Genomic DNA, 25,786 nt, shown 5'->3' with positions numbered 1-25,786 from the left:
GAATAATCATGATGCCCAAATTCCATTTTGATTTGTCCCACACGAGCCAAGGAAGAGAGTCGTTCTCGTATGAGGTCTATAACATGATTCGGACATAAGCCGAAAAGAGATGTCACGGGATGACTCGCCTCTCTAGAACACCGCCAGACTGTAGGCTACAGTAAACTTCTGACAATTTCCATAAAGCTGTCCTCGATGCGCTCTCATCAGAATCAGTGACCAGAAACGATTTGTTGTTAAATGAGCAATGGCAGTTTCGTCGGTTACTGGTTTCATGTGTCTTCCACTTGAAGTACGGCTACAAATATATCACTATTGCATTCGACACGAGCGCCTTGTCGATGTTAGTTGCCCTTCTTTGGATAATCATCAGGATACCTTGGACCGGAAATCGCGCAGAGAGCAGCGTGATGGTATTATGGAGTTTGGCCGTCACGAGCATTTCTGGTTACCAAGGACAAAGTCCAATACCATTCTCCTCTTGTCAAGGCAGATTAGCGAGGAGGCCCTGGATGTTCTTTATGGCGACAATATCTTCAAGGTTCAGCTCAACGCTGATGGCGGGAACCGTCTCATCAACAACTTTACGGAAGCAAACAGAAGAAGAATGCGACGCTTGCTGATTACCGCGGAGCCCCGGGGTAGCTCATATATGCCGAGGATGATACCAAATAATGCTCTGTGGTCCTCAATACTTCCGCAACTGAGGTGGCTACGGATCGTAGCAGCACAACCAGTTGAGAATTCGTTCTACTGTGGAGAGCTGACCATTGAGGGGCGCCTGGAGCACTGGATCAACTGGCTTCAACCATTTCTGCAATGCTTCAGTGCGAATTTGTCGAGCCAAACGATTGTCGAAATGGATGATGACGGGTGTATCGAAACTGGAACATTGATCAAAAATTGCCTACCAAAGGGATACCGGGAGGTACAATGCCAGATGATTGGGAACTCTATCTTCTACAGACGGCACACTTCGTTGCATAACAAGCCCGAGAAAGTCAATGTTGGGTCAAACAATTTTCGAGGAGTACTTGGTGCCAGGCGACCCATCGGTAGGGCGGAAGCACAAGATACCCAAATTGTGGCCCCGCGTGTTGATCAACCAACTGGTGATAATAATTCTGAAAGGGAAGAAATCGAAGCCGGGAAATCTTATTACAGCAAACTGTCTCAAGCAGTTAGACAACTATATGGAGCTTTGAAATATTGATACAGGTGAACATACCAAAATACCTTGGCATCAAACGGAAATTTGCTGCCATCAACAATAGAACTTGTGGGCACGAAACTCTTATCTCCCTACTTAGCTTAACAAATCTTTCAATCATCAGCGAATACCAGGTGGAAGCGTTTGCCATGGAGGATGGAGCAATGGAATATAGCCTTTTAGACTCTTTTTGTTTTACTGAAAGCGAAATCATCGGTGGCCGAAAGAACACATTCGATTGGACCGTTTATTCTTCTAATATTTATCTACCTTTATTCCGTTCAATGACTGAGTTTTTGTGATTGAGCTAGATAGTGTGGAATTGTTCTGTACATTGCTCCTGGCTTTTCGCGGTGCAAATCTAAGAGCTTTGCGTTCAACAATAGACATTATGTATTTAAGTGCGTCCCTTGCGTCCCGAAGTTAAAGATCTAGAGGAGATTTGTGTGAGACAGTCTCGAATAAATAGAATCTAAGAAATCCATGAAGAAAGTTTCGATGAGCAGGTATCGGAGCGCGAGCGAGCCAAGGGACCTCGGGAGCTTCAAATCCAACCTTCGTGCCTGAGGCACCAATGTTTTCTTAGCGTTGTCGCGAACATAAACAACACTCGATGCTTCCCTGTCAAGGATCAACCACAGTACATTGATGTCGATACACCACCCGATCCGCAATTCACGACTACGCCTTACCTGTTCCTAATTACCCTTCAAAAAGCATCCACCAATTGACGCGACACAAATTGCAGCATCGCGCGACAATCGAAATACCTGCGGCGTTGACCCAGTACTATCGATATTCTCCCCACGCAAACCGATGCGCGCCTCGAACTCCTAATCAATGACTACTCTTGTACGAACGCGGATCCCATTAGAGTCGCTGAGCATGAGCCAACCGAGTGGTAGACGGAGAAGTAAGCGCATAGCTGGTATGTTCATCTGAGGAGGCGCAAATATGCGTAGACATATTGTAGTTTCTGACAACTAGATGTAGCATACGATGAAGAAGATGGAGATTTTGTGTTTACACGAGGCTCGAAGCGGACAAAGACAGCACCAGCGCCCCCGGAACCTGTAGCAGCGCCAGAACCTCCTCCACTAACTTCGACGAAGAGGGGTAGAAAACCCAAGGACCGCGACGATGAAGCAGAGCAACCAGAGAAAAAGACCCGAGGGCGGGCAATGGATTTCAATACACCAAAAACGCCAAATGATTCCATCGTAGTTCCGAAGAGGAGGAAAACGACGCGTTCTTCGGTCGAAAAGGCACATCATAAAACCGGCGCGACTTCTTCTGCTCTGGAGGCTACCGATTATGATAGTGTGGACTTGGTGGGCTCTACCATAGTGAATGAATCCGCGAATGAAGTGACGGATTCGAGCAATCAGCCCACCATAATTACTTTGCCATTCAGCGACACTCCTGTCATTAACAGGAATAAGGAAATGAGAAAGCAAAACAAGGGTACAAGACGAAGTAGCCTGGGATTACGCGGACGGAGGGCAAGCTCATTGATTGAAAATGGACATAGCGCCATTCCCCATCGTGAAGTGGAGGCTTCCGAATTTTACAAGCATATCGAAGCGGATGGTCTGAGTGAGCCAAGGAGGATGAAGCAGCTGTTAAGTTGGACGGGTGAGCGGGAACTGGGCGAAAAGCCATCACACGGAGAAGCGAACGATCTGAGTGAACAAGCTGGTACGCGATAAAGATGCGAGTATTGAGAGATTATGCTAATATTCCAATATAGCGCGTACGATTAAAGAAGGGCTGTTAAAGGACTTTTCGAATAAATCCGAATACTCGGATTGGTTCACGAGAGAAGATACGGCACCTAGGAAGGTTATCAAAAAACCCAACCCGCGGAATAGCGAATTAGAACTGCAAATTGAGGAATCAAATGCCAGAATAAAACTGTAAGTCTGATATGGGACAGAAGATTGTTCGCTGGCTAACGTACTGGAAAGATTAAAACAGGAACGCGATCAGTGGAAAGCTCTCGCAAAATCTCCGCCCTCATTACCTCCATTAGTTCCACCGAACAAGCAAGAGATCCAGCCATCCGATATTGATTCGTCACTTTTATCGCCGGAACAAGCAAACATTCTCACAACAATTTCCTCATTTAGCGCCCTCGACTTACGAGATCAAGTCGCAAAACAGGTCCAGGATTTATTATCTGGGCTTGAATTCAAGGTCGACCAATTTGCCGACGGAGTGCACAAGCTTGAACAATACAAAGATACAGCAGGCCGAGCGGCAAGCAAAATACTGTCGCTATCTGCTGTACGATTAGAAGAACGAAATCGACTAGAAAAGGAGGCGGTAGGAACACGTGATCTACCGATGCAAGAAGTGCTTAGGAGCCTGAGCAGGATATTACCAGATAGCGGTACGAGTCGGTAATGTTTTGTTAATTTGCACGATTGTGGGGTTTTGACTTGACGGTGTTTTTATACCATGGGTAAGGAGTGTTGAAATTGCATTCTTGGACTAGGGTTGATGAGGGATGAATGACTTTGTTTTTTGGTTCTAGGGAAGCATTGGTGTTTTGGGGGGTCAATCATATTCTTTTCCCTTGATTAGGTTGTGGTGTAAATTGAATGGTGCATTCTACTCAGTGCCTTTTGAAAATCAGACCTTGCCACGATTTATTTGGATTCAATATCCAACTTCATTCTCCTCAATTTGTTTGATTAGCCCTTGGCGGCATTCAGTAAGATGTGCCTTGACTTCCAGCGGTGCGCAGATCAGTACCGCCTGAACGCTCGACAGTACGGATCAGCGATCTCTCGACTTCTCGGACGAAGCCGATACCATAACCATCAACGATTCTCTCAATCTCCAAACTCCTCTCCTGAGCCCTTACTTGAATACTCCATGTCTTCCGAATGAACCTCACAGGTATACATAAGAGACGAAAGAAGAACGAGTTGCTTCCGGACATTGTTCTTTTAGAACTAGCTCCTAGGACAGTATTTTTGCGACCTTGAAAGAATAGAGTTCCGGGTTTTGTGATCTGAGGGTCGTGGGGATGGGTTTGCCTCTCACCTGGGCCAGAAGGGGTCGCTTAGCGAGGCGAGGGTTGTCGTTGGCATAAAGAGATTTGAATTAGGTAGGTATATTCGTCGACAATCAAATGACTCTGTGCCTAGTGCTTAGACTGGAGAAGTTTTGGAAATTAGGCATAGAGAGGAGATTCGAAAATCAGTTGATGATAAATATCAAGTTCAGGATTCAACAGCCAAATGCTAGACGGCAACTCGAAGCGTAATCATCACTTGGGCAGGTGGGCAGCGCCTCACTTCCTCAAGACTTCCCGACCTCCCGTCACCTTTCTTTGCTTACAGCATCATCTCCCCTCGGTTGTTTTTCTGTCTCCTTCTCTCATCGCTTTCTTTCCTTCGTCCTCATCTCATCTCCCTCCACCACCACCACCTCTATCTTCCTCCTCCTTTTCCCCATCAATCCAATTCAATTACGATCTTTACTCTTCCAGTCTCAACCATCTCCACCATGCCCGAAAATCCTATTCCACTCTCGCGTTGCCAAACCAAATACGCAAACAGGAGCATTCGAACAGAAGCACAGAAACAGAAAAATCTAGATGATCGTGCCCAATGGAGAGCAGACAACCCAGTAGCCAACGCCCAGAAGATCAGAGTCAGAGCCGCAAAACAAGTACGCAAGAAAGCTAATAAAGCAAGACGTGAAGCAGAGGCTGCCGCCGCCGCCGTCGGTGTTTCTGCGCTCGACGAGGGCGTGTCTGGTGGTTCTGCGTCTGGCTTTGCTATGTCCGCTCTTGGACAAATGTTAATGACTTCAGCGGCTGTTGCCAGTGTTTCTGCACTTAATAAGGCTTTTGTACGGGTTTTTTCCGTCTTTCGGAGGCGTGGAATACCTTTTTCACTATAAGTTATTACATTCTAGCGTAACTCGTGTTCAGTTCTCTATTCCAAATCTCAAACAATATCAGGATACGCCAATAAACAATGCATTTTCCTCTCTGAGACAAACATCACACGACTTAACCGGCTATCGCCAGTGTTTCTACACTTGACGGGGCCTTCGCGGGTCCTTCGGGCGCATCGAATACCATTGTACCAGTAAGTCATCTCATTCCAGCATGACTGATCAGTTATCTGGCAATGTCAGGATACGCTAAGGTCACAGCACCATCCACTTGATCTACGCCGGAAGAACCCATGAGCGATGTTGATATACACTGGATTTACACCCGGTTGAGAAGCAAGAGAAGGAGATGACACTCTGGACAAGGATGCCGGAAGAAATCTGGGGCAAATCAAAGACTGTATTTTACTCAGCACTTACACATATCATAAAATGTAACACTAGTATCCGGCACAATTATCTGAGCAGCAAGAATTTCAATTATGGGGTGGAAAATCCGTGACAGTGATCTCACGATATTTCTTCGATCGAGTTGACACAGATTCGTATATTTATCAATCAAATTGACAGAACACTATCGTTTCCTCGGTCGCGTCAGTAAATGAGAGGTTTCGTGAGGCTTTTATATATCAGTTAACAATGAAGGTAACATGATATCGTAAGTCATGAGGCTCTGTGAGGTTGTCGTGCCAAATTGTCATAGCACCGGGAACTCAAAGCCGCATCGAGATTTTGTATTGTTCATTACATAAACTTGGCATCGAAAGTCTAAGCTAACACCGTATAAAAAGGAGTGTATTTAGGTATCGTTTCTGTTGCTGATATTCTAATGGTGGTTTCTGGCAGCGTACCCAGAGAATTATGTTAGGCGGTGGTGTATAACATGTAGAAGTAGCGGCTGAGATATGTATGTTCATTTGAAGTGATTGAGGAATCGTTGAATATTTCCCTGGTTGTTTAAAGATATAAAATCTCATCACGAATCCACCGGGATAGTTGATCTAGAGGGCGGTTCTGGACTATCGGTCTTCAAGTTGTTGCAAGACTATTGGCTTACAAGATTGTTGAAAGAATGACCTTACAGCACCCCTGTAGATGGATTCTGGGTTATTAAAGACACTTGTCGTGAGATTTCTCGAGTGGGATGAGGAAGTACGGGTTTGGGGGGAATGTATGGGAGGTTTCTGTGAGGAGGGGAGGAGGGTTTGGATTTGTGATATAGGAGGGGGGGGGGCGCGGGGTTATTGTATTTGGTGTGAGGAGATGAGTGGGATGGATTGATGATGTTGAGGGGGTTGTTTAGAAGGTTCTGCTGCTTGTCATGTCATTTGCGAGGGTCTTTATGATGAGTTGTCGTGAGAGAGAGGATGTTGCTAAGTGTTATGCAGAGTATAGGTTTATATTTATTAGTGAAGGAGTAGTGGATTTATGTCTTTTGAAAGAGATATTATGCTATGTATTTATTCTAATTCCTTAGATTGATATACCTTTAAGTAGAATGTGTCGTTGAGATGTATCCCATTACACTTGCAACACACTGGTGCTGCGGAATGGTTCATAATTGTGCTCCTATGGATTTCACAGTCGCAGTGCTATCTTAGTCAGTTGAGGATAATTGCCATTTATTATCGATTTCGTAACGTACGGTTATTATACTAATTTTACAATTTAACAAAACCGCAAGCGGAACTGACATACTAATTTTTGAGACTCCAAACACCCATTCCCTGCCATACCAGATACAAACACCCTCAATTCTCTCCCTTCCTCTCCCTCCTCTCCAACTTCTCCACCGAAAGCGGCACCCGATGCCACGCCACCGCCAGATTCCCCCTAACATTATAAATCGGCTCGAATTTCTCCGGCTGCGTATTATACGCTTCATCCGTCGCCTTAACCACAAGCGTCATCTTCGCCTTCTTCTTCCCTTCCAAATTCTCGCTCTTTGACTTCGCATCCGAGATCGTATACGAAGGAATAGTATACCGCCACTGTTTCCACGCCCAATGTTTCGAACTCGAGCCAAGCTCTTGCTCCTCCTTGAGAACAGCTTGATCCCAACTCCGCCCGCCATTCGTACTAACATCCACCCGTACAATCTCCCGGCCACCACCTGAATACGCCCAACCTTTCACCACGAAGCCACCGCCAGGAAGCGGCACGACGGATGTAACGGCGCTGTTAACGGGCATCTCCTGGATACTCTTCGCTTTACTCCAGTCTTCGAGACCGCGCTCGTTCGGACCGAAGGACTTGTAATCACGTCGCTGCCATTGGGATGTAGATTCCTCGTCGCTAATGGCGATTTTGGACAGCCATTTCACGGAACGCGCTGCGACATGGCCAGGGACGACGACGCGCAGGGGATAGCCGTGATCAGGGGGAATAGGTGCTGAGTTCATGGTGTGTGCGAGAATTACATCGCCGGAGAAGGAGAGCGCTTTGTCGATGGGGATGGAAGCGCCGTAGGCTTCGTGGCCAACGAACTGTACGTGTTTTGCGTCCTGGGGCGGGTTGGCGATGGGGAAACCAGTGGAGGCAAGAACGTCGCGCAGGAAGGGACCCGTCCAGGTTGCGGTGCCGATGGCGCCGGCTTTCCATTGGAGTCCGGAGGTGTGGGTGCAGGCTTTGGTCATGTGGGAGCGTCTGTTGCCGGAGCATTGGAGGGTTGAGGTGATGGTGTGTTGTGGAAATTTGGTTTTGAGGTCGTCCAGGGGGATGGAAATTTCGTCGCCGGAGGGGAGTTCGATTGTTAGGGTGGTGTTGGGAGGGGGTGAGGGTACCCACATGTGGTTACGGACGTAGAAGACGTGGTTGGGGGTTATGAAGGTGGAGAGATGGGATGCTGGGGTTTCGGCGTTGCATGGACGGGAGGTGTGTTGATGAAGTCGTGGGTCGCGGACGGGGTCGTTGATGAAAGGATCTTCTATTGCGTCTGATGGTACTGAGCCATTGACTAGGTCTTGAGGGTCGACTGTGCCGATAAAGTACATTTCTAGGATATCATATACCTCCTGCTTTTGGTGGATGTTGAATATTTTCCACTAAAACACCGTTAGAACTACACGTACACGGGAGAGAATGGGATAAAGAGAGCGCAGGAGTCCATCTACAAAGCCGATTCTGGAGGGATGTAGGTGCTAAGGATTCCGTTCTTTCTCACAAGTTCCTTCTTGATATTCCAATATCTATTTTAAAGCTCTATATATACTATATTGTACAGTATTTGGAAACCAAGGGAACTTGATCATTGAAAAGTGCATGGAATTTTTGGCTTCGAGCTTTTCACTTGAAATGCTGATACCCCTCGCAAGCATGAGACTGACCTGAGAACTGAAATATGAGGATGAAATAAAACACGCAGCAGATGAGAGTCTCAAGCTCCTATCTTGCAACATCAACCACCCTGTTCCAAGCCGAAATAAGTACTTGAGCAATGAACCAATTCAAGAAAGATAGAGGGAACTTCAAAAAACCAAAATAAAGACAAAACAGCAACCGTAAAAATCATAAACTTAACCCCTCTCATAAAAATCCCACCTCCCCTCCCCACTCACTCCACGCTCCTTCATCAAACAATCTCCCACCTCAAAAGAAACATCCAAACATCCCAAAACTCAAACCAAAAAAAATCACTCACATAAGGTTCCACACTCCCCCCCGCAGCCCTCAGAATCACCTCTCCCCCCGGATGTCCCGCAATCCAATCCGTAATATCATACACGCGATCTCCCCTGATAACCCAGGGTCTCTCGCTTTTCGGTCCATGTTCTTTGATCTCTGGGAGTCTGAAACTCTTTTCGTTTTTCTCGTTCACATTCGAGCTTGCGTTTTGATTTGGGCTCACTGCCTCTTCAGCTTCCAAATTCGTCACCAATCCCCATCCCAGCGAGCCTAGGAATAGGAAAAGTGGCAACGCTCCTCTCGCCTGACAAATCCTGGATATTGGAGTCGGCGAAGGTCTTGAGGAATTCATATACCTTCGACATTGTACACTCGTTCTTAGCGGAGCTGGTGGCGAATTCTTCACACGACATAACCGGAGGAAGGCACGTCGAGTTGTATTTGGAAGCGACATCTCAAATAAAACCGAACGATAAGGAAATAATAGGAATGAGTTGAGGATGGATATCACATTATAGTCGTGGTGCGCCTTCAATAAAAACTTAGTGAAGTCACGATGTCGTGCTATCGTGGCGTTGCCCATCGCGACGGGATGTTTTGATTGGTTGGACGTGACTAAGCAGTCGTCAGACCCCCAATACCCGACAACTACCATTTCGACGTGGGAAATGAGGGGAGTAGCAGCCCTTATTTTTCTGAATCGTAGGAAAGATTTAATGTGATTATGGGTTATGGAGGGCAAGAGGTGTTGTCGCCAAAGTAAGCACCCCAAGAATCCCGAGGCCTCTTGGTCTAGAACTCTTGATCCTAAAGCCAAGGTTTGGGGATAATAACCTAAGAAGACCAAGGAACAGGGGGGAGAAAGCATTAAATCCCCAGTCTATCAAGTGGTTCTCTAACTCAAATCCCTCTCCAAAACCCCAATTCCCAAGAATCCCCACAGCCTATTCCACACGCGACCACCTTCCGTACCTACATATCCCTTACCTAAAACCCCTCTCCCCCGCACGAGGAAGGTACATATCCTAGTTTCATGCTCGCCAAGCAACACACATCACATGTCTGGGAAATACGAAGGGTCGAAGCGGTTCTTGGTATTGGAACGGAAGAGGAAGGTGGGAATTTACCGCCGAAATAAGGTTCTTATTATAGGTTGTTAGCGGGCTTGGTCGGGATGGCGTTTGGCCGGTACGGAGGTTGACACGAGGATGAATTGTTTGGAAAGAGAATCAGGATGGTTGGAAGGGAGGAAAGTCACATAGGAATAGCAATAGAGAATGAACGGATTTATATGGTAAACGACTTCGGGGTATATTCAAAGACAATAAAGTCTACATCTCCCATCTAATGATGATCGAACTCCACTCCACAAATCCCGCATTAACTCGTACTTTGTACATTAAATCTAACTACGCCAACAAACTCATCTAAAACCAAAAGTGCCATTGGCGCTTAGCCCACGACCACTGAGCCTGCTCCGCACGCTCCGCGTCCATCTCAGCGCGGAAAGCATCGATATCAGTCTCGCGTCTGCCCTCATCGATACGGATATCAGCAAGGTTGACACCGAAGCTCCATTGTTTGTAGTAGACCTTGTAGCCGACGAAGAAGAGGATGACGACGGGCGCGGCGAGGTAGTTGGAGAAGAAGACCTCTGCGTCTGGCTTTCCGCCGATGGGGAAGAGGGAGACGTAGAACTGGGCGATGAGGCAGAGGATGTTGAGCGCGAGGCCGATCCAGGATCCGGTGACACCGAACATGGCGGCGAATGGGAGATCGTCGGTGGTACGTCCGTTCATGGCCCAGGCTTTGCGGAATCGGATGTGTGCGAAACAGACGGATCCCCAGGTGAAGAAGTTGGAGAGACCCGAGATGGAGAGTAACCAGGTGAAAGCGGTTCCTCCTTCTGGAGCTAGGGTAACGTAGGCAAGAGCTCCGAAAGCAAGGGCAATGATGAGCACAACCCAAGGACGTCCCTTCTTGTCAACCTTGGCTCCCCATTTTGGACCCATACCGCTGGCGCAGAGAGCTTGAATTGTTCGGGTAGAGGCGAATGTGCAAGAGTTGGCGACGGAAATGACAGACAAGGTGATGACTGCGTTGAAGATGGATGGGAGGGCCTTGATACCGGCAATCTTGAAGGAGAGGACGAATGGGGAGTATCGGGTATCTCCAGATCCGGAGGCGTTGGAGAGATCCTGGTTGTCGGATGGGACGATGAGACCGAGAATGAATAAAGAGACAACATAGAACAGGGTGATTCTCCAGAAGACCTGTTTTGTGGCAGTTGGAATTGTCTTTCTTGGGTTGGCGGCTTCAGCGGCAGCGAGACCGACAAGCTCAGTTCCTCCGAAAGAGAAAGAAGCGGTAACGAAGACAGAGCAGAAACCCTTGAAACCGTTACGGAAAGCTCCAGGATCGTGCCAGTATTTGGCTCCAATGTAGCCTCGAGTATCGGTTGGGACACCACCGCAGTTGATAACAACACCGCAGATGATGAAACCAATGATGGCGATAACCTTCATGAGACCAAGGGCGAACTCGACTTCTCCGTAACCTTTGACACCGAAGAAGTTGATGGCGACGACCAAAACCAAGAAGACAGTGATCCAGACACCAATGCTGATGGATGGAGAGCCGGTGTTGTCAGGATCAGTCCAGAATGCAAGGGTGGCACCAGCGACGATCAATTCGAAAGGTAAGACGACGAGCCAGTTGAGGGCGTAGTTCCAACCCATGGCAAAACCCCAGGCAGGATCGATGAAACGGATAGAGTAGTTGTAGAAAGAACCGGCGACAGGGTAGAGAGCTATAGAATGTAAGCTGCTGACTAGAAATGTGAAATCTGGGGAAATGCTTACCAGCAAGCTCTCCCATAGCGTTAACAGTGAGAAGCAACATGAAACCAATGATCATGAAATCGATGATCAGGTTACCTGGACCACCCTTGGCCAAAGCACCACCAGAACCGACGAAAAGACCAGCACCGATGGAACCACCGATAGCAATCATCTGCATGTGTCTGCCTTTGAGGGCTCTGTGAAGCTTGGCTGACTCTCCCGTCTCAAGGTCCCCATTGACTGGGGACGATGGCACCGCCGTCGTGGTCTCATCATACTTCTCGTGCTTGAGGTCCGACATCTTGACTGTGATATGTCAAAGATCGATGAGTGCTGAAGGAAAGTGAACTCTACACTCGAGGGTGAGAGGGGTCGATCGAAGTTGGATGGGCGAGCGCAAAGTCAATGGGAATTCCTCAACTTAAGTAGAGCAACAGGCCAAGCGCCCAACCAGGAAGGTATGATATCTATCCAGATCATATCTAAAGTTACGCCTCATGCCCCTACCTTTTCCCTAACTTCATCTAGGACCCTGCACGAGCGCACCCACGCTTGTCAGATGTAAACGCATGGAGCTCGTTGAAGATCTCGACTTCGACTGGATTCCTCGAGGCCAAGAACGGCGTGGCCGACCTGTCGAAACCGTACAAACTGGCAGCCAAGAGCTTCCCTTGCTAAGTTTTGCCCAGGCACAACAAGCTACCTGGTAAGCTCGCTAAGCTTCCTAGGCCATTCTTGAGTGTCTTGTGCCAGAGACGTCCAACTCCCCGCCTGATTTCGGTGTACATTTTCGTACCAAGCGGTAGCTCCAACTCTAAGCCCTCCTTTCAAATCCATGCTCGTGGGCGACTCCCCGCTCATGCATCGTTGCGGCATGCCGGTATTGTCTCAGACCTGGCGATCCACAGATAAGGAAGGTGCGCCTGCTCGTCATGAAGCTGGTATGATTTGATCAGCGAATAGAAATTGTCCTTTCGAGTCAATCCAACAAGCAGAGTGATCAGATTAGCCGCCCCTCTATGTCCCTGGTCCAATCGTTCTTGCGGCTCCAGCTCGTAATTAGCAGCTGATAAGACTGTATATTGGTAAACACGGGAGCAAGGTAAACACTGTCGTTTTACGATCGCGTCAACCGTTCTGTGTCCGAATGCATCGTGAGGCGTAACCGGCGTTGTTGATTGAGGGAGGAGCAGATCTGGAGGCATTGGCAAAGGCAAAAACTACCGTTCTCGGCTTTACCCCGATGCCATGGCTGATAAGCCTGACGCTCCGAGGCTCCTAAATTCTTAGGGGCTTCTGAGCTTCTTAGTGTGTTCTTGCCGTCCGGAGATCTGGGAGGATTAGTGCTCCCCAGTGCAAGCTATCAATTTACGCGTCCAGGCTCCGCAAACTCGCGTTCGAAATCGCCCGTTTACTGTAAAAACTGCTTGCTCCGACCCGAAAACTCTGCAGACGTTTCACCGTCAGACCATGTCGACCGAAAGAGGCATTGTTCTGGAAATCTTGCGAATGCGAATGTTCCCAGGGGCGACATGATGTACAGTAAGAGAGTTTTGCCTGTGTTTAGGTCCCTTTAGTCGGCCCGCTAGAGTCATTTAACGCAAATTGATTGGAATTCCATAAACCAGATACAGAAGCTGTGGGTTGATATCCGGGCCAAGAGCCTCTAAAGAAGCGTACCAGCTTTTTGATTTGCGGAGGCTTTGGCGATATCTCTGGGTGCGCGTTCCATGAGTCTTCGGTGTTCTGGTTCGTGGGAGGCATCCACACAAGTCGTGATCTGGGCTCCATGTGGATATAATCCATCTCTCACGGGGAAGCGTGCGGGTCAACCACTTCGAATGGCCTCAAAGGCTCGGACCACTCAGAGATACGCAGTGCTGCCGACGCAAGTGTAATAACGTACAACCTCGTAGTAATGGCAATAATCGTGTGCTTACGGTCAATTGACAGGTTGTGAGTTGAAAGCCAAGGGTTGTCCAAGAACCCAAGACTCTGGGCAATCCAAGTTGGCAAGATTGTCGCAGTTGGTTTAAAATGACGGGAAAGAGAAACATTTCGGAAGATCAAAAGCCTCAGGACGATTGTGTTTGCGCCATGAGCCGCAAAAAGAAACTGTTCCTTTCTTCCTCGGTACAGTATGCATCGTTCAACAGAAACTAATACCGGTTTCCCTCGGTTCAGTCGATATACTTTTGGCTCTTCGACGACGCAAAGTGAAGCGCAGCCGCCAACAGATGCTTCGCCGTCTGGGCGACGTCTTGAGAGCCTTTCACGGCTTGTTCCTTGCGCCGCCGACCTGCAGAGAAGGACGCATGTGTTTTCTCGAAGCCTTCCTCTTCTATCCGATGCCCATGGCTGATATTATTGCCTGTTTCGATCACAACGCCACGGACCACAGAGTTGGTGGCGGGGCAAGCGCCCGTTGGTCGCAAACACGGCCAGCGGTCCTTGTACCATTCGAATCGAGAGATATTTTTGACAATATTGGCCGAAAACAACAAAATCATGTTGGAATGCTTGGCCTGATGTGAAGAATCGTGATAATTGGTGCTTCCGGCAAGATAAAGATGCATTTGATGGTGGGAGTCTATCCGGCGCTTCCGCTCCGTCGCTCGTGGCAAAGATAGAATAATCAGTCTTCTGCTGATCTGTTGGGTGCAGGCAACCAATGGGCCTCAGCCTATATCGTCAGTGGTGATTCTGATTTGGATACCTGGATTGGCTCTTTGTGTAACTTCCACCAACACATGACTGCCTCTGCCTGGCCAGATTCTGCAAGGACTGGATGTTTGTCTTACTTTGCTTTCACAATAAGAGCCTCGGCATTATTATCTTAACACACCTGCGCAGTTGTGCTATCGACAGATGTGCAACTGCTTTAGCGGAGTGAGGGGCAATGAGGCATTCGCAACTTGGCAAACTTTAAAAATTCAAAAGCCATGGATCATGAAAGGAAGGACGCAAGAGAGAACAGTTTCAAACATTTCTCAGAAGAGGAGCATCCTTTCCAAAGATACAAAGAACCAAAAATCGAACACTAAAATCTCACTCCAATTCGCTACTGTAAGCAATCTCGTAACGAGGAGGTTTGTAGATTCTAGACAAAACAACGAAAATTGACAACAACACCCAATTACGAAACCAGTTAAACGCAATAGCATATTATCAAAATGAATATGATTGCACAGACAATAGCTGATACAGATATAGATATATCTTGATTGTGAAGTCAAGCTGTCAATGATTCAAAACCCGTGATGGCTTGAATAGGCAAAATAGACGAGAGTGGGAGTGGTACTAGCGTATATCTTCAACAACGACCAACAATATCTTGACTCCTCCACTTCTCAGCAAACGGAAAGAAATACATTTTCCAAATCAAAATGAATTGCAGGATATTTGGTGGTGGCACTTGCCATTCGAGGAGCTTCCTCGAGCCTTTTCGGGTGCTGGTGCAGCTGCCCGTGGAGAAAACGATATATCGTCCTCCTTGATTTGATACCCTCGACGACAAAACAAATGCAAGGGGGGTAAAGTAATGGAACCTCTGTACCAAGAAAACGGAGAAATGGAATGGATACATGAACACTAAAACGAAAAGAACAAGGGCAGAAAGACAAGTAATGGTGAGGTCGCTATGCTTCACCATATACGTGCAATGGGCAGCAGTATCTATATCATTTGAGAGTCGAAGTCTCGATATTGAAGCGAGGCGCTAGCGCCATCTGTTGTTGCGGCTAGCGACAGGATTCTCGACGAAAGGGTAAACAAAACATTCACGGAAAACGCACAATTCCATTCAAATCGCAATCGCAACACAACCTTCACTCTCCGCCTTTCTTGAAAATTCCAACCTTCATGGATCGCTAGAATTCCGCCTCGATCTCCATTACCACTGCTAGTTTGGTACAATCAAAAAGGCCTCAGCGCCATGGAGCGCTCTTCCGCCACGCTATCAAAGTCATTGCTCGAATCACTTTGCCATCATGTCGGTTTACCTGACCGACTGCCGAACGGAAAGGAAAATAATCTCGAGGAGATCGAGAACAAACTTGCGGATCTTGCTCTTCAAGCATGTTTTGACTTGAGCGACTCAACTGAAGGTGATCGGGCCCAATCGATCTGGGAAAAGATCGCGACATCCATCCACACAGCGCGCCTACTAAACGAGGGAGGCAAATTGGAGTCTCGATCTCTTTTACGAGCATTTCGTGAGCTTGATCATGATCAAGCATTAATACTCCATGTAGTTGAGCAGAATGCGGGATTGATCATTCGCCATATTCAAAGGTGAGTGCACATTTTCAGACCAATCTTTCAATATCACATCTCTAATCTTTATCTGTTCTCTAGCGAATCGGAGACACTAGTTCTATTCGAGTCTTTCGAGGTATCGGCTCTGTCGGAGAATGTTCTTGCAGCTACAGGAGGGCTCCAACGAGAATTCCCTGGCTGTTCGGTTGCGATCCCATCCACAATTTTCAGCGATGCCTCCTTTCAAAGCGAGCTCGCTTTATTTCTGTCCAAGGCTAGCCATGAATCAATCAAACGCTTTGCAGCCAAGACACGAAAAGCTGGATCTTTGGCTTACGAGAGCCGGGATACTGTCCATCCAGCCTTGATTACAGAAATGCTCATGAGCTTGCTCCAAGCCAACGGTAGACTCTTGCCAACCCCTGTGACTCAGAAAATTGTCCACGACGATGTCTGCTGGGACAACAGGGAACAACCATGGCGCAGATCCCCATTCTGGTTGGTCTTGCGCGTGGGGATTCAACGACAATTGTGCGAACTGTCTGATTGGGAAGAGGGCAGGGTTTGTTACAAGTTCATGATGTGCGAAGTGATTGCGAATCTTATCGACAAAGCTGTACAAATTCTCGAGCCGGACTTGTTGTCAGCCCTACAACATAAACTTGGACGGCGGTTGACAAAGCTCGAGGTCGACAAAAAATCAGCCGATGTTAGGGTGCGGGAAGTCTATGCTCAACTATTTGCTCGTCGTGGTGACGCCTATGAGTCGATCATCAACAACGTCACCTTACAAATTGAGGGCGTATGGTCCAACTTCAAAACACGAACGAAACGCTCCATTCCTTCGTTAGAGCAATACAGAAATTCAGCTCATGGTTCCAAAGATGTTAAATTACCTCTATTGAACTGCTATCCGTATATCACCCAAATTCTTGAGGAGGCCAAAACTCGGAAAGCCATCAACTACCAACATTCTTCATTCGTCTTCAACGCTTCTTCGACCGTCGCTCAAAAAGCTAGAGAGTTTGCTCAAAGATGTTTTAAGCTGGCTGAGATGGAAGCGAAGATAAAGAAAGAATGTGAACCACAGCACATGGGTCGAGATTCTACAGATGAACAGAAGTGTAATGCTCGTGCAAGAGCCTTCAGAGAGTATGTGAAGCACGTACGGGACTTTTATGATGGAAACTCGGAACAAAAAGGTGTCATGTTATTGTTGGTCATGGAGATGTGGATACTGTTGGACAAGGCTGCGATCAATCTTTATTCATTGTTGAAGAAGTACGCGCCTCCATTTCTCCTCGACATTTTTCATTGTTTGCATTTGAGCACTCTTCGAGACATGGAACGCCTTCATGGTGTTCGCTTATATCTTGCTAAAAGACACCATTGTGCTGAGTTCTGCGACATGACAATTTTTGCAGAACCTGTCAGCGGTTGCTTTGCGGAACAATATTATGACCAGCACTCGCCAGGAGAAATGCAAGTTCTGCACGAGAAAATCCTAGTGGCGGCAAAGCGAGCAGAAGACATCAAGAAACAGGAGTGGCAAAGCAAAAGCGATGAATACGAAAAGTATGTCAAGGAAATGGAAGTTACGCCTTGCGCCTACGACTCTGACAAAAGCCTCGATGAGGATGAGCATGTGAGAAAATGCACAAAATGCTTTCTTCGTCGAAAAATGAAGCGAGTAAAAATAGCAAGTCTCGAATCTCCTCTTCCCTTGGATCAAACCATGCAGAAGGTAGTGATTTTTGAGCTGGTCCGTCCGCAAGCTTTCGCTACATATCGTGAGGTAACATGGCGAATAATCTGGGGTCTAGCAGTCTCAGGCCAGTCAAAAGCAGATTCTCCTCACACTTTACTTGAAGATTATTCGCCATTAAGCATATATGCGGACCATTCAGATTACAAATTTTCGCTTGCTTCTGACGCAAAGTCTTTTTCACAAACGCATTATAGGGAGACGCGGTTTCCTGTCAAGATTGAAAAGGTCTGCCTCCCGAATGGTCTTCGATGGCGCTATTTTGATGCTTTCGCTAAAGTTTGGTCTGCAAATGCAAAATCGCAGCCGAGTTTTGAACACCATTGTGGACTTGCTGTACCACCAACATCTCCATTAGCGCCTTTTTTAAACATAGCAGGCATAATTGGAAAATCATCGAATGAGATTATTGCCAGCCAGACCAAATGTCCTCCCGGCGTCAATATTCATGAGTTTCTGTCATTGCAGGCACTTCTGTCCGGCGAGGCAAGACGTTGGCCTCAGATTTTACAAGAACTTGGATCTTCTAACGTGAATTTCAGCTCTGAATCTACGGTGCTACTCATGTCCCACGTATTCTCACAAGCTGGACCACATTCTGTGACTGATGTTCTTGGTACGGTACATAGAATATTCAGCAAAGAATCCTTCTGCGAGAAACTCTTGTGGCAGATTGACGCGCGTGTGGACACAATTCACTCAAGTTGGAGGGAAACTGGTTGCATGGAGATACTCATAAATTTGAGTCTGAGATTGCTCTCATTCGGTGTCAAGGTGCGACACGACAAGGCTCTCGAATTACTTGACAAAGTACGCATGATTACCTTCGGATGGATCGAGCAATTGCGTATAGAAATTCGAGCCACAAGAGATGTCGAAACCTCATGCAGTCTATCCGAATTTGCGTTATGGGCCTCCATCTTGTGTAGAAGCACATTTGCGGTCTATCTTGACGACACTCATGCCTTGGACTTCAAAAGCTTGACATTGTACATTGGGAGCTCCATTACAATGCAAGAGAGCTTGGGGCTAGACCCAATGCTACTCCCGCACAGGCTGAAGTGTGCCCTGATGAGATCACTAAAGTTAAGCTCCGATCTGCGCCATAAGCTTCGCACAGCACTCTTAAGTCATCCAAGAAGCCTGATCTCCAGTATTGATTCTATTTTGCCTAATCAAAATGATCGTGCCACTAGCAAAGCACCAGATCCTGAATTCCGACATGAACCAAACGAGTGGTGGTTGATGGCCACTATCGAAACATCAGGACAGTCATCCAAATATATTGACTTTCACCTCCTTGAAGGACACTTTCTTGTAGACGGTAAGCCCATTGGAAGACTTCCCGCAGAATATCAACAACATGAAGTTCTAAAGGATTTATTTGGCGACCGTATTATACGTGTTTATCCCTCATATCTTCCTGACATGAGCTATATGCTGCCAGGTTGGATTAAAGAACATGAGATACACTTAGGCTTTCGCGCTAGCAATCTTATAATCCGAGCTCGGTTCCAGGGAAAAATCCTAGAATTCATACCGCGCGACAAATTTTCTAGAAAGAGACTGTATGGAACGTCAAGATCAGACCTACCGGATGACTTGCTCCAAAATTGCACCCACTGGCTCAACACCACAACGAAGAAGATAGAGATTCGACGAGGTTCAAACTTCGAAGGGTCAAAGAGGGGTAATTGGGTTATTGACTTTATCACACGAAAAGCTACACGCCACGGCGCCAATCTGGTCGACGCAGGAAGCCCAGTATTCCGTCAGATCGCTCAAATTTTCGAAAATTTCGAAGACCCACGTTACATCATTGTTACCCTGTCTTCTAGAGGCTCCTTGAGAGTCAAGCTCCCACGCCTAGAGTTAGATTTTGTGGTGAACAAGCTTGGACATCTAGAGTGCCCTCAACTTCGATCAGAAATCGATCCAAACCAAGATGCAGGCACCTGGTACGGTCTGCTTTCAAAGATTGTTCTGAGAGAGATCACACCACAAGGCAAAGTCATCGAAAACCGAAGAAGCATCATTGTCCCTCAGGGCCCTATCAATGTTATTCGTGACGGAGTTCATGTCGCGATCAAGGTCGACAACAATAGCAGTTACAGTCGGTATACCGTCAACGAAACTCTTGGCCGCGTTGACTGTAGTCCACAACCCTTTTTGATATACTCGAAAGCAATGTTTCATGCCTACACGTCATTCGTGCTTCCAGACCCCCTCACCAAGCGCACCGGCACCGAGGAGGCCCTCCACTGTTTGGAATCAGGCTTTAGTCAGCCATGCATGCCACTCAGCTTTGATGAAACAAAACCACTTTTGCAAATGGCACGCCTAAGTCCATCGAGGACATATTACCCCGCTGACCTCAAAGTAATGCAATCGGTAGCCTGGAACCCCGATTTTACTACCAATATGCAGCATGATGGATATAGAAGACTAGTCGAAGCTATCTTTTCTAAGTCTGATGAGCTTGCCTTATTCACAAAGACAAAGAAGTGTTTGCCATTACTAAATCAGCCTGACTACCCTCATCTCTCCGCCAGAGGTCTATCTCGCCGCCAACTGTACCAAATACCGAACAAGGACTCAGTGATTTACAGTGCGTCACACAACATGCCATATACCGCCAGAGGTTTCTATAGCCCGTTCAATCATGCAAAACAAGAAAACGTTTATGAGTGCGTCTATCTACTCCGGTCATGGCCTTCAATGCTACCGTTGGCTATCGACCTCGTAGCTATTCTCGAACACTGGCAAGACATCGGCGGGTACAAAAATTCTTTTCACAAGGCCGTCCTTAGCGATATATTGGACATCAACCTTTCTGCAGAATGGGGTTCACTCGTCAAGCATTGCTGTGATTCTTCGAGGAAGGACTCGTTTCACCTAATGTTTCTTTTGGGTATGATGGCCTTCCAAGATAATATAAATATGGCAATTATTAAGAGCTTGATTGCTTTTGCCACCGTGGATGAACTGAAAACTATCGCTATGCCGGAATGGAGCACCTTTACTCATTTCGAAGACGCCGAGAAACCGGAGGCTGAATTAATTCGAGAACGAATCAAGAACTGCGTAATACCGTTCACATTCAAGCAAGCCAAGCCGCGTGGCTCAAGGGCTAGATCGGATAGCGATGTACAACTGAAATTTAAACATGAGGAAAAGCAAAACAAAGATACTCGAGCATTTGTGAAGCATGTCCTTCAACAATGGCCTTGCTCAGAACCTAGCATTGAAGGATTTCCAAAGTCGGATGCTTTCAATTTCACCCTCGCCTTAGAGCTCATTCTCCTGGAGTGGCATCGAATGTATCGAAATGCAGATTTAGCAAAATATCTTCTTAAAGTTCAGGAAGTCTTAGATCAACATTACAGCCCGCAGGATTACGATGTGCCCACTTTGGAGTCTGAAGAGCGAGTGATTCTTCCCACTCGACATAGAGGCGGAGAGCTTCTGACACTTGGTGATCTTCTACGCATGTCCTGCGTGTCAGATGAACTCAATATGAGTCGGAGACGACACCCGATCCAGATCCGAACCAATAATCAAGCACTCACGAGCGCTCCAAGCGATGCTATAGGTTTTGCAGACTACGCTGTTCTCAGTAAAGACGCCCGCGACTTGCGCAAAATCATTCATGATTTCATCACAGCTGAATCACCGGTGCGTCATCAGTATGGGAAGGATTTGATGGATAGTTATGAAGCTCTTGAAAAGTTTCAATCTGCAACCTGGGCCAGAGCCAAAGATAACCATGCGTTTTTGTCCGCTAGAGTACGAACTGAGCAGAGAGTACTCGATACACACTTTTCACAGCTATTTTATGCTTTTGAATCTGTCGATCCTCGTGCCAGATGGCTCAAAAAAGCTCAGCTCTGGCCGAGGGTTACCGCCGTAACACTCCTTGAATCACTGCGTTCATCCGCCGCTTCTATATCAATGGGATCTGGGGTACGAGAGTGTCTGATCCGTTTCGGTGTTTCAATTTCCAATTTGCAGCGTCTGAATCGCATTCATGAGGCCGGCTTGAGAAATCAACGCCAGAAGCTGGCAGAAGAAGAAGCAAATCCAGGCCATGAAAATTGGGATCCGAGTGTCTATACTGATTGGTTACTTCTTGAGATTGATTCCGATTTCACCATTCGACCAGGTCAAATTGATGTTGGTAACGCTACTATAAACCCTCCATCTGGATCGAACTCTGTTTTACAAATGAACATGGGACAAGGTAGGTTCCATTCGTATTGCACAATTGTACATGGCTAATAAGAAACTAAGGTAAAACATCTGTCATTATTCCGATGGCTGCCGCTGTCCTCGCTGATGGCAAAAATTTGCATCGTGTGGTTGTTCCGAAATCACTGCTCCGCCAGACTGCCCAACTGCTGCAGGCACGACTTGGAGGGCTGCTGGGTCGCGAAGTACGACACGTCCCATTCTCACGGAAGTCTTCCACCAACAAAAAAACCATCCAGACATTTCTGCGGATTCATCAGCATATTCAACAACATTCAGGAGTTATGATCGCCCTGCCTGACCATCTCCTCTCTTTTAAATTATCGGGTTTACAAAGACTGTCGGACCAAGCCCTCGATGAAGGCTCGTTCATGATCAAAGTACAAAATTGGATGGACTGGCATGCTCGGGACATCATTGACGAAGTTGATGAAATTTTAGCGATCAAGACTCAGCTCATCTATCCTTCCGGCGCTCAGAAAGCCGTCGATGGACATCCTTCTCGATGGGAGATCGCCCAAGAGTTGTTAAGACTTGTAGAGACGCATGTGACTAATCTGCAAAAAGACTTCCCTCACAGTATTGAGGTAGTGGAGAGGGGACAGGGTAGATTTCCGGTTATCTACTTTCTTCGCTCAGACGTTGAGGACCAATTAGTATCTCACATAGTCGATGATATTATTGCTGATAAATCTTCGATTTTGCCCAAAGACTGCGACATTGTTGACCGGAGTATTATCAATATATTTGTTTCCGAGCGGAAGATCTCGCCCGATTTACTACAACTCATCCAAAACAGTTCTGAGGGTGGCCACTTCCCCCATAAAAAGGAGATTCATCTACTACGTGGCCTGTTAGTTGAAGGGATTCTTGTCACAGCTTTGAAAAAGAGGTGGAATGTTCAGTACGGACTGCATCGAGCGCGTGATCCAATTGCTGTACCTGTGAGTTACCTCCTTTGCTACTCGTTTTCTGACGAGGTTGGATGGTCTACCGGCCCCAGGTCACACCCATTCAAGAAGAAAATTGAGTGCTAATTTGCTGTTACAGTATCATGCCAAAGGGACCCCTAGCGAACAAGCAGAATGGGGTCATCCAGACGTCGCGATCCTTTTGACCTGTCTGTCATTCTACTACGATGGACTGAGCATTGAGCAGCTCCGCCAAAGTCTTCAACATATCCAGAGTTCAGATGATCCCTGCCAAACTTATGCCGGAATATCTTATAGTTCTAATCTTCCTACCACGTTGACTGACTGGAACACTGTCAATATCGACGACGACATACAGATTAGGCAGTTGTGGCAAGGTATGCGTCATCAGATGGTAGTCATAGACTATTTCTTGAACAATTTCGTGTTTCCCCGACATGCGAAACAATTTCAGCTGAAGCTTCAAGCATCCGGCTGGGATCTTCCACTATCCCCGCTTCAACACCAAAACCGAGCAGGCAGTACGGTACAGGTTTCGTCTATCAAGACTCCATTGACGACTGGATTCAGCGGCACGAACGACTCGAAGCGGATGCTTCCTCTGACAGTCCAGCAGAACGACCTTCCAGGGCTGGCTCACACGAACGCGGAGGTTTTGAGTTACTTCTTAGAGCAACGAAACAGAGAATATATAGTGGCCGCAGACTACAAAGGCAGGCGTCTCTCAGAGGAAGGCTTATTGCACGAGATAACTAATAGAGGTATTCGTGTACTCATCGACGCTGGTGCTCAGATCTTGGAATTGTCGAATTCTGATCTTGCAACCGCTTGGATGTCCATTCACGGCAACGCTCCAGCCATTATTTATTTCAAGGGGAACGAACCGTACGTTCTGTATCGAACAGGGCGCAGGGCACCACTGTTTGCATCAGCCTATGCGGAAGACCTTGGGGAATGCCTTGTCTATCTTGATGAAGCTCATACCCGTGGGACAGATCTCAAAATTTCGGCAAAAGCTAAAGGTGCCTTGACTTTAGGCCTGGGTCAGACCAAGGATCATACGGTTCAAGGTACGTTTTTGATGCTTCAAGTTTTTCGTTCCTCTTTTGTGGGCATCATCATGATGATGCTGCCATTTCTGTACTGATTTCCGTTAGAATCTCCTTGGTTTTGATAATATACTAACTTCAGTTTTAGCTGCTTTACGACTTCGTCAGCTGGCGACTAGTCAATCCCTTGTATTTTTCGCGCCACCAGAAGTCCACCAGAGCATCCTTGACTATCGCAATAAGACCAAAGAGAATTTCATTGACTCCTACGACGTTATTCATTGGCTAATGGAGCAGACTTGTAGAGGCAACGAACTACTGCAATCACTGTACGTTGCCCAAGGCTACGACTTCTATGTCCGCCGTCAAGCTGCACTCAAGAACGCCAAGTTCCTTACTTACAAGATTCAACGCGATTTATATCTTGATTGCTTAAGAAAGCCCGAGGAGCAGACCCTTGAGGAACTATATGGACCTCACCAACGAAGAGAGGAATCTTTGCCTCTGTCCTCGTTCTCTCCCGCAATTCAAACACAATTATACAAATTGAACAAGCAGCGGATGAGCTTTCATAACACTGCTGGCGTAGCTCACACCTCTGCTTTTCATGAAGTCGAGCAGGAACGAGAAGTCGCACACGAGGTGGAAAATGTTCGTGAAGTACAGAAGCAGGTGGATTACATCCCTCATGTTTTCCACTCCCTTCATGAGGATATCCAAAAATTTATGGAAATTGGAGAATTTACAGCGAAATCTTCAGCGTACAAACAAGCTTGGTTGGAAATCGACAAGACAAGCTTAGGCATTAAACACCCCATCAATATTTCCGCAATCTCTTCCAGACTCTTGGTATCCATCGAATTCACGAAAACAATCAAAATTGCCAAGAGTAGCTCAAGTGATCCGGACCTGGGTTGGGGTACAAACAGTAGAACAACCAGAGACCTTCCAGACCACTCTGCTGATAACTTCTTAGTAAGTTTAGCTTTGCATCCAAATTGTTAGTGTATACTAATGATTTCGTTAGCGGCCTGTGAACTGGGTTTTGTATAGTCGCAGGGTTGACATGGCCATAATTATTTGCCCAGAGGAAGCGGAAGAAATCATTAAATACTTCCAAAAGAGATCTTTCTCTTGGTCTGCTCAGACTGCTCTTCTCACCTACGCAGCCCCGGTCACACGGAAAATGCTTCACTTCAATGATCTCAAATATTATACAATGCCGGACTTACCTAGCACATGGACAGCACCACCAAATTGGCTCAAGGGAGAACTAGGTATCTTTGCCGGACGTCTATACTTCCAATACGACGAATACAAATGGCTTTGCAACTTCTTGGGTATCGACAACAGCCCAAAGTCAGAATCAACCAATAAAGCTACCGGAATCTTGGACGAAAAAGCACTCATAGCCGAAAACATCTGGACTTTGAGAGCCAAAGCGGAAGCGGTCAAGAAACCCACGACATTCACACCCAAGCCCTTGGTCTTCATGCAAGAATGGCTATCGCTTCGCCGAAAGGGCCAGGATTTCGCGCATACACCGATGGGTTTCGTCTGTCAGGGCAAGCCGTTGGGACCTGATCATCCGTTTTTCAAGGTCGTGAAGAACGTCGTGCATGTGCCTGTGGCTGGGAATAAGGCGGAGGTTGTTGAGAGGGAGGAGGAGGGGAGTGATGTTGATTTGTATGATGATGAGTATGAACATGATGAGGATGGTGAGGAATATGGGAATGAGGATGATGAGGGAAAGGATGGAAATGATGGACATGATGATGGAGTTACGATTGGTGGTGATTCTTGATTTCGAAAAGGATTTACTGTTTTTGTATTGTACTTGATAGGTACCCGGTGTGCGACGATGTTTGCTTTATTAATTGCTATAACTTGCTAGATGTTGATGGATGGAGATAGCTCAGAGATACCAGAATGGATTCTGGATGTAGTAT

At 46.9% G+C, this 25,786-nt stretch overlaps 6 protein-coding genes across 6 annotated transcripts; 4 read left to right on the top strand and 2 right to left on the bottom strand.

The window, feature by feature from the left end:
- Nucleotides 1–247: 247 nt before the first annotated feature.
- Nucleotides 248–1,213, top strand: GLAREA_10374 (uncharacterized protein; the record flags this gene model as incomplete). Its single annotated transcript, XM_008080424.1, has 1 exon — nt 248–1,213. One exon carries the CDS (start codon nt 248–250, stop codon nt 1,211–1,213), a length of 966 nt encoding a protein of 321 aa, XP_008078615.1.
- Nucleotides 1,214–2,050: 837 nt separating this feature from the next.
- On the top strand, nt 2,051–3,616 carry GLAREA_10373 (uncharacterized protein; the record flags this gene model as incomplete). Its single annotated transcript, XM_008080423.1, has 4 exons — nt 2,051–2,138; nt 2,198–2,908; nt 2,961–3,126; nt 3,178–3,616. 4 exons carry the CDS (start codon nt 2,051–2,053, stop codon nt 3,614–3,616), a joined length of 1,404 nt encoding a protein of 467 aa, XP_008078614.1.
- A 1,110-nt stretch (nt 3,617–4,726) lies between these two features.
- Nucleotides 4,727–5,125, top strand: GLAREA_10372 (uncharacterized protein; the record flags this gene model as incomplete). Its single annotated transcript, XM_008080422.1, has 1 exon — nt 4,727–5,125. The coding sequence occupies one exon, from the start codon at nt 4,727–4,729 to the stop codon at nt 5,123–5,125; it is 399 nt and encodes a 132-aa protein (XP_008078613.1).
- Nucleotides 5,126–6,873: 1,748 nt separating this feature from the next.
- On the bottom strand, nt 6,874–9,200 carry GLAREA_10371 (Oxidoreductase molybdopterin-binding protein; the record flags this gene model as incomplete). The annotated part of the gene is made up of 2 exons (XM_008080421.1): nt 6,874–8,166; nt 8,763–9,200. 2 exons carry the CDS (start codon nt 9,198–9,200, stop codon nt 6,874–6,876), a joined length of 1,731 nt encoding a protein of 576 aa, XP_008078612.1.
- A 973-nt stretch (nt 9,201–10,173) lies between these two features.
- On the bottom strand, nt 10,174–11,887 carry GLAREA_10370 (uncharacterized protein; the record flags this gene model as incomplete). The annotated part of the gene is made up of 2 exons (XM_008080420.1): nt 10,174–11,555; nt 11,608–11,887. The coding sequence occupies 2 exons, from the start codon at nt 11,885–11,887 to the stop codon at nt 10,174–10,176; spliced, it is 1,662 nt and encodes a 553-aa protein (XP_008078611.1).
- Nucleotides 11,888–15,520: 3,633 nt separating this feature from the next.
- On the top strand, nt 15,521–25,641 carry GLAREA_10369 (P-loop containing nucleoside triphosphate hydrolase; the record flags this gene model as incomplete). The annotated part of the gene is made up of 6 exons (XM_008080419.1): nt 15,521–15,879; nt 15,943–21,848; nt 21,899–22,800; nt 22,907–23,858; nt 23,986–24,812; nt 24,865–25,641. The coding sequence occupies 6 exons, from the start codon at nt 15,521–15,523 to the stop codon at nt 25,639–25,641; spliced, it is 9,723 nt and encodes a 3,240-aa protein (XP_008078610.1).
- Nucleotides 25,642–25,786: the final 145 nt, after the last annotated feature.

This window comes from Glarea lozoyensis (genome assembly GCF_000409485.1).
Source record: "Glarea lozoyensis ATCC 20868 chromosome Unknown GLAREA13, whole genome shotgun sequence".
Lineage (NCBI taxonomy): Eukaryota > Fungi > Ascomycota > Leotiomycetes > Helotiales > Helotiaceae > Glarea > Glarea lozoyensis.
This window is presented reverse-complemented; position numbering and strand designations above follow the sequence as displayed.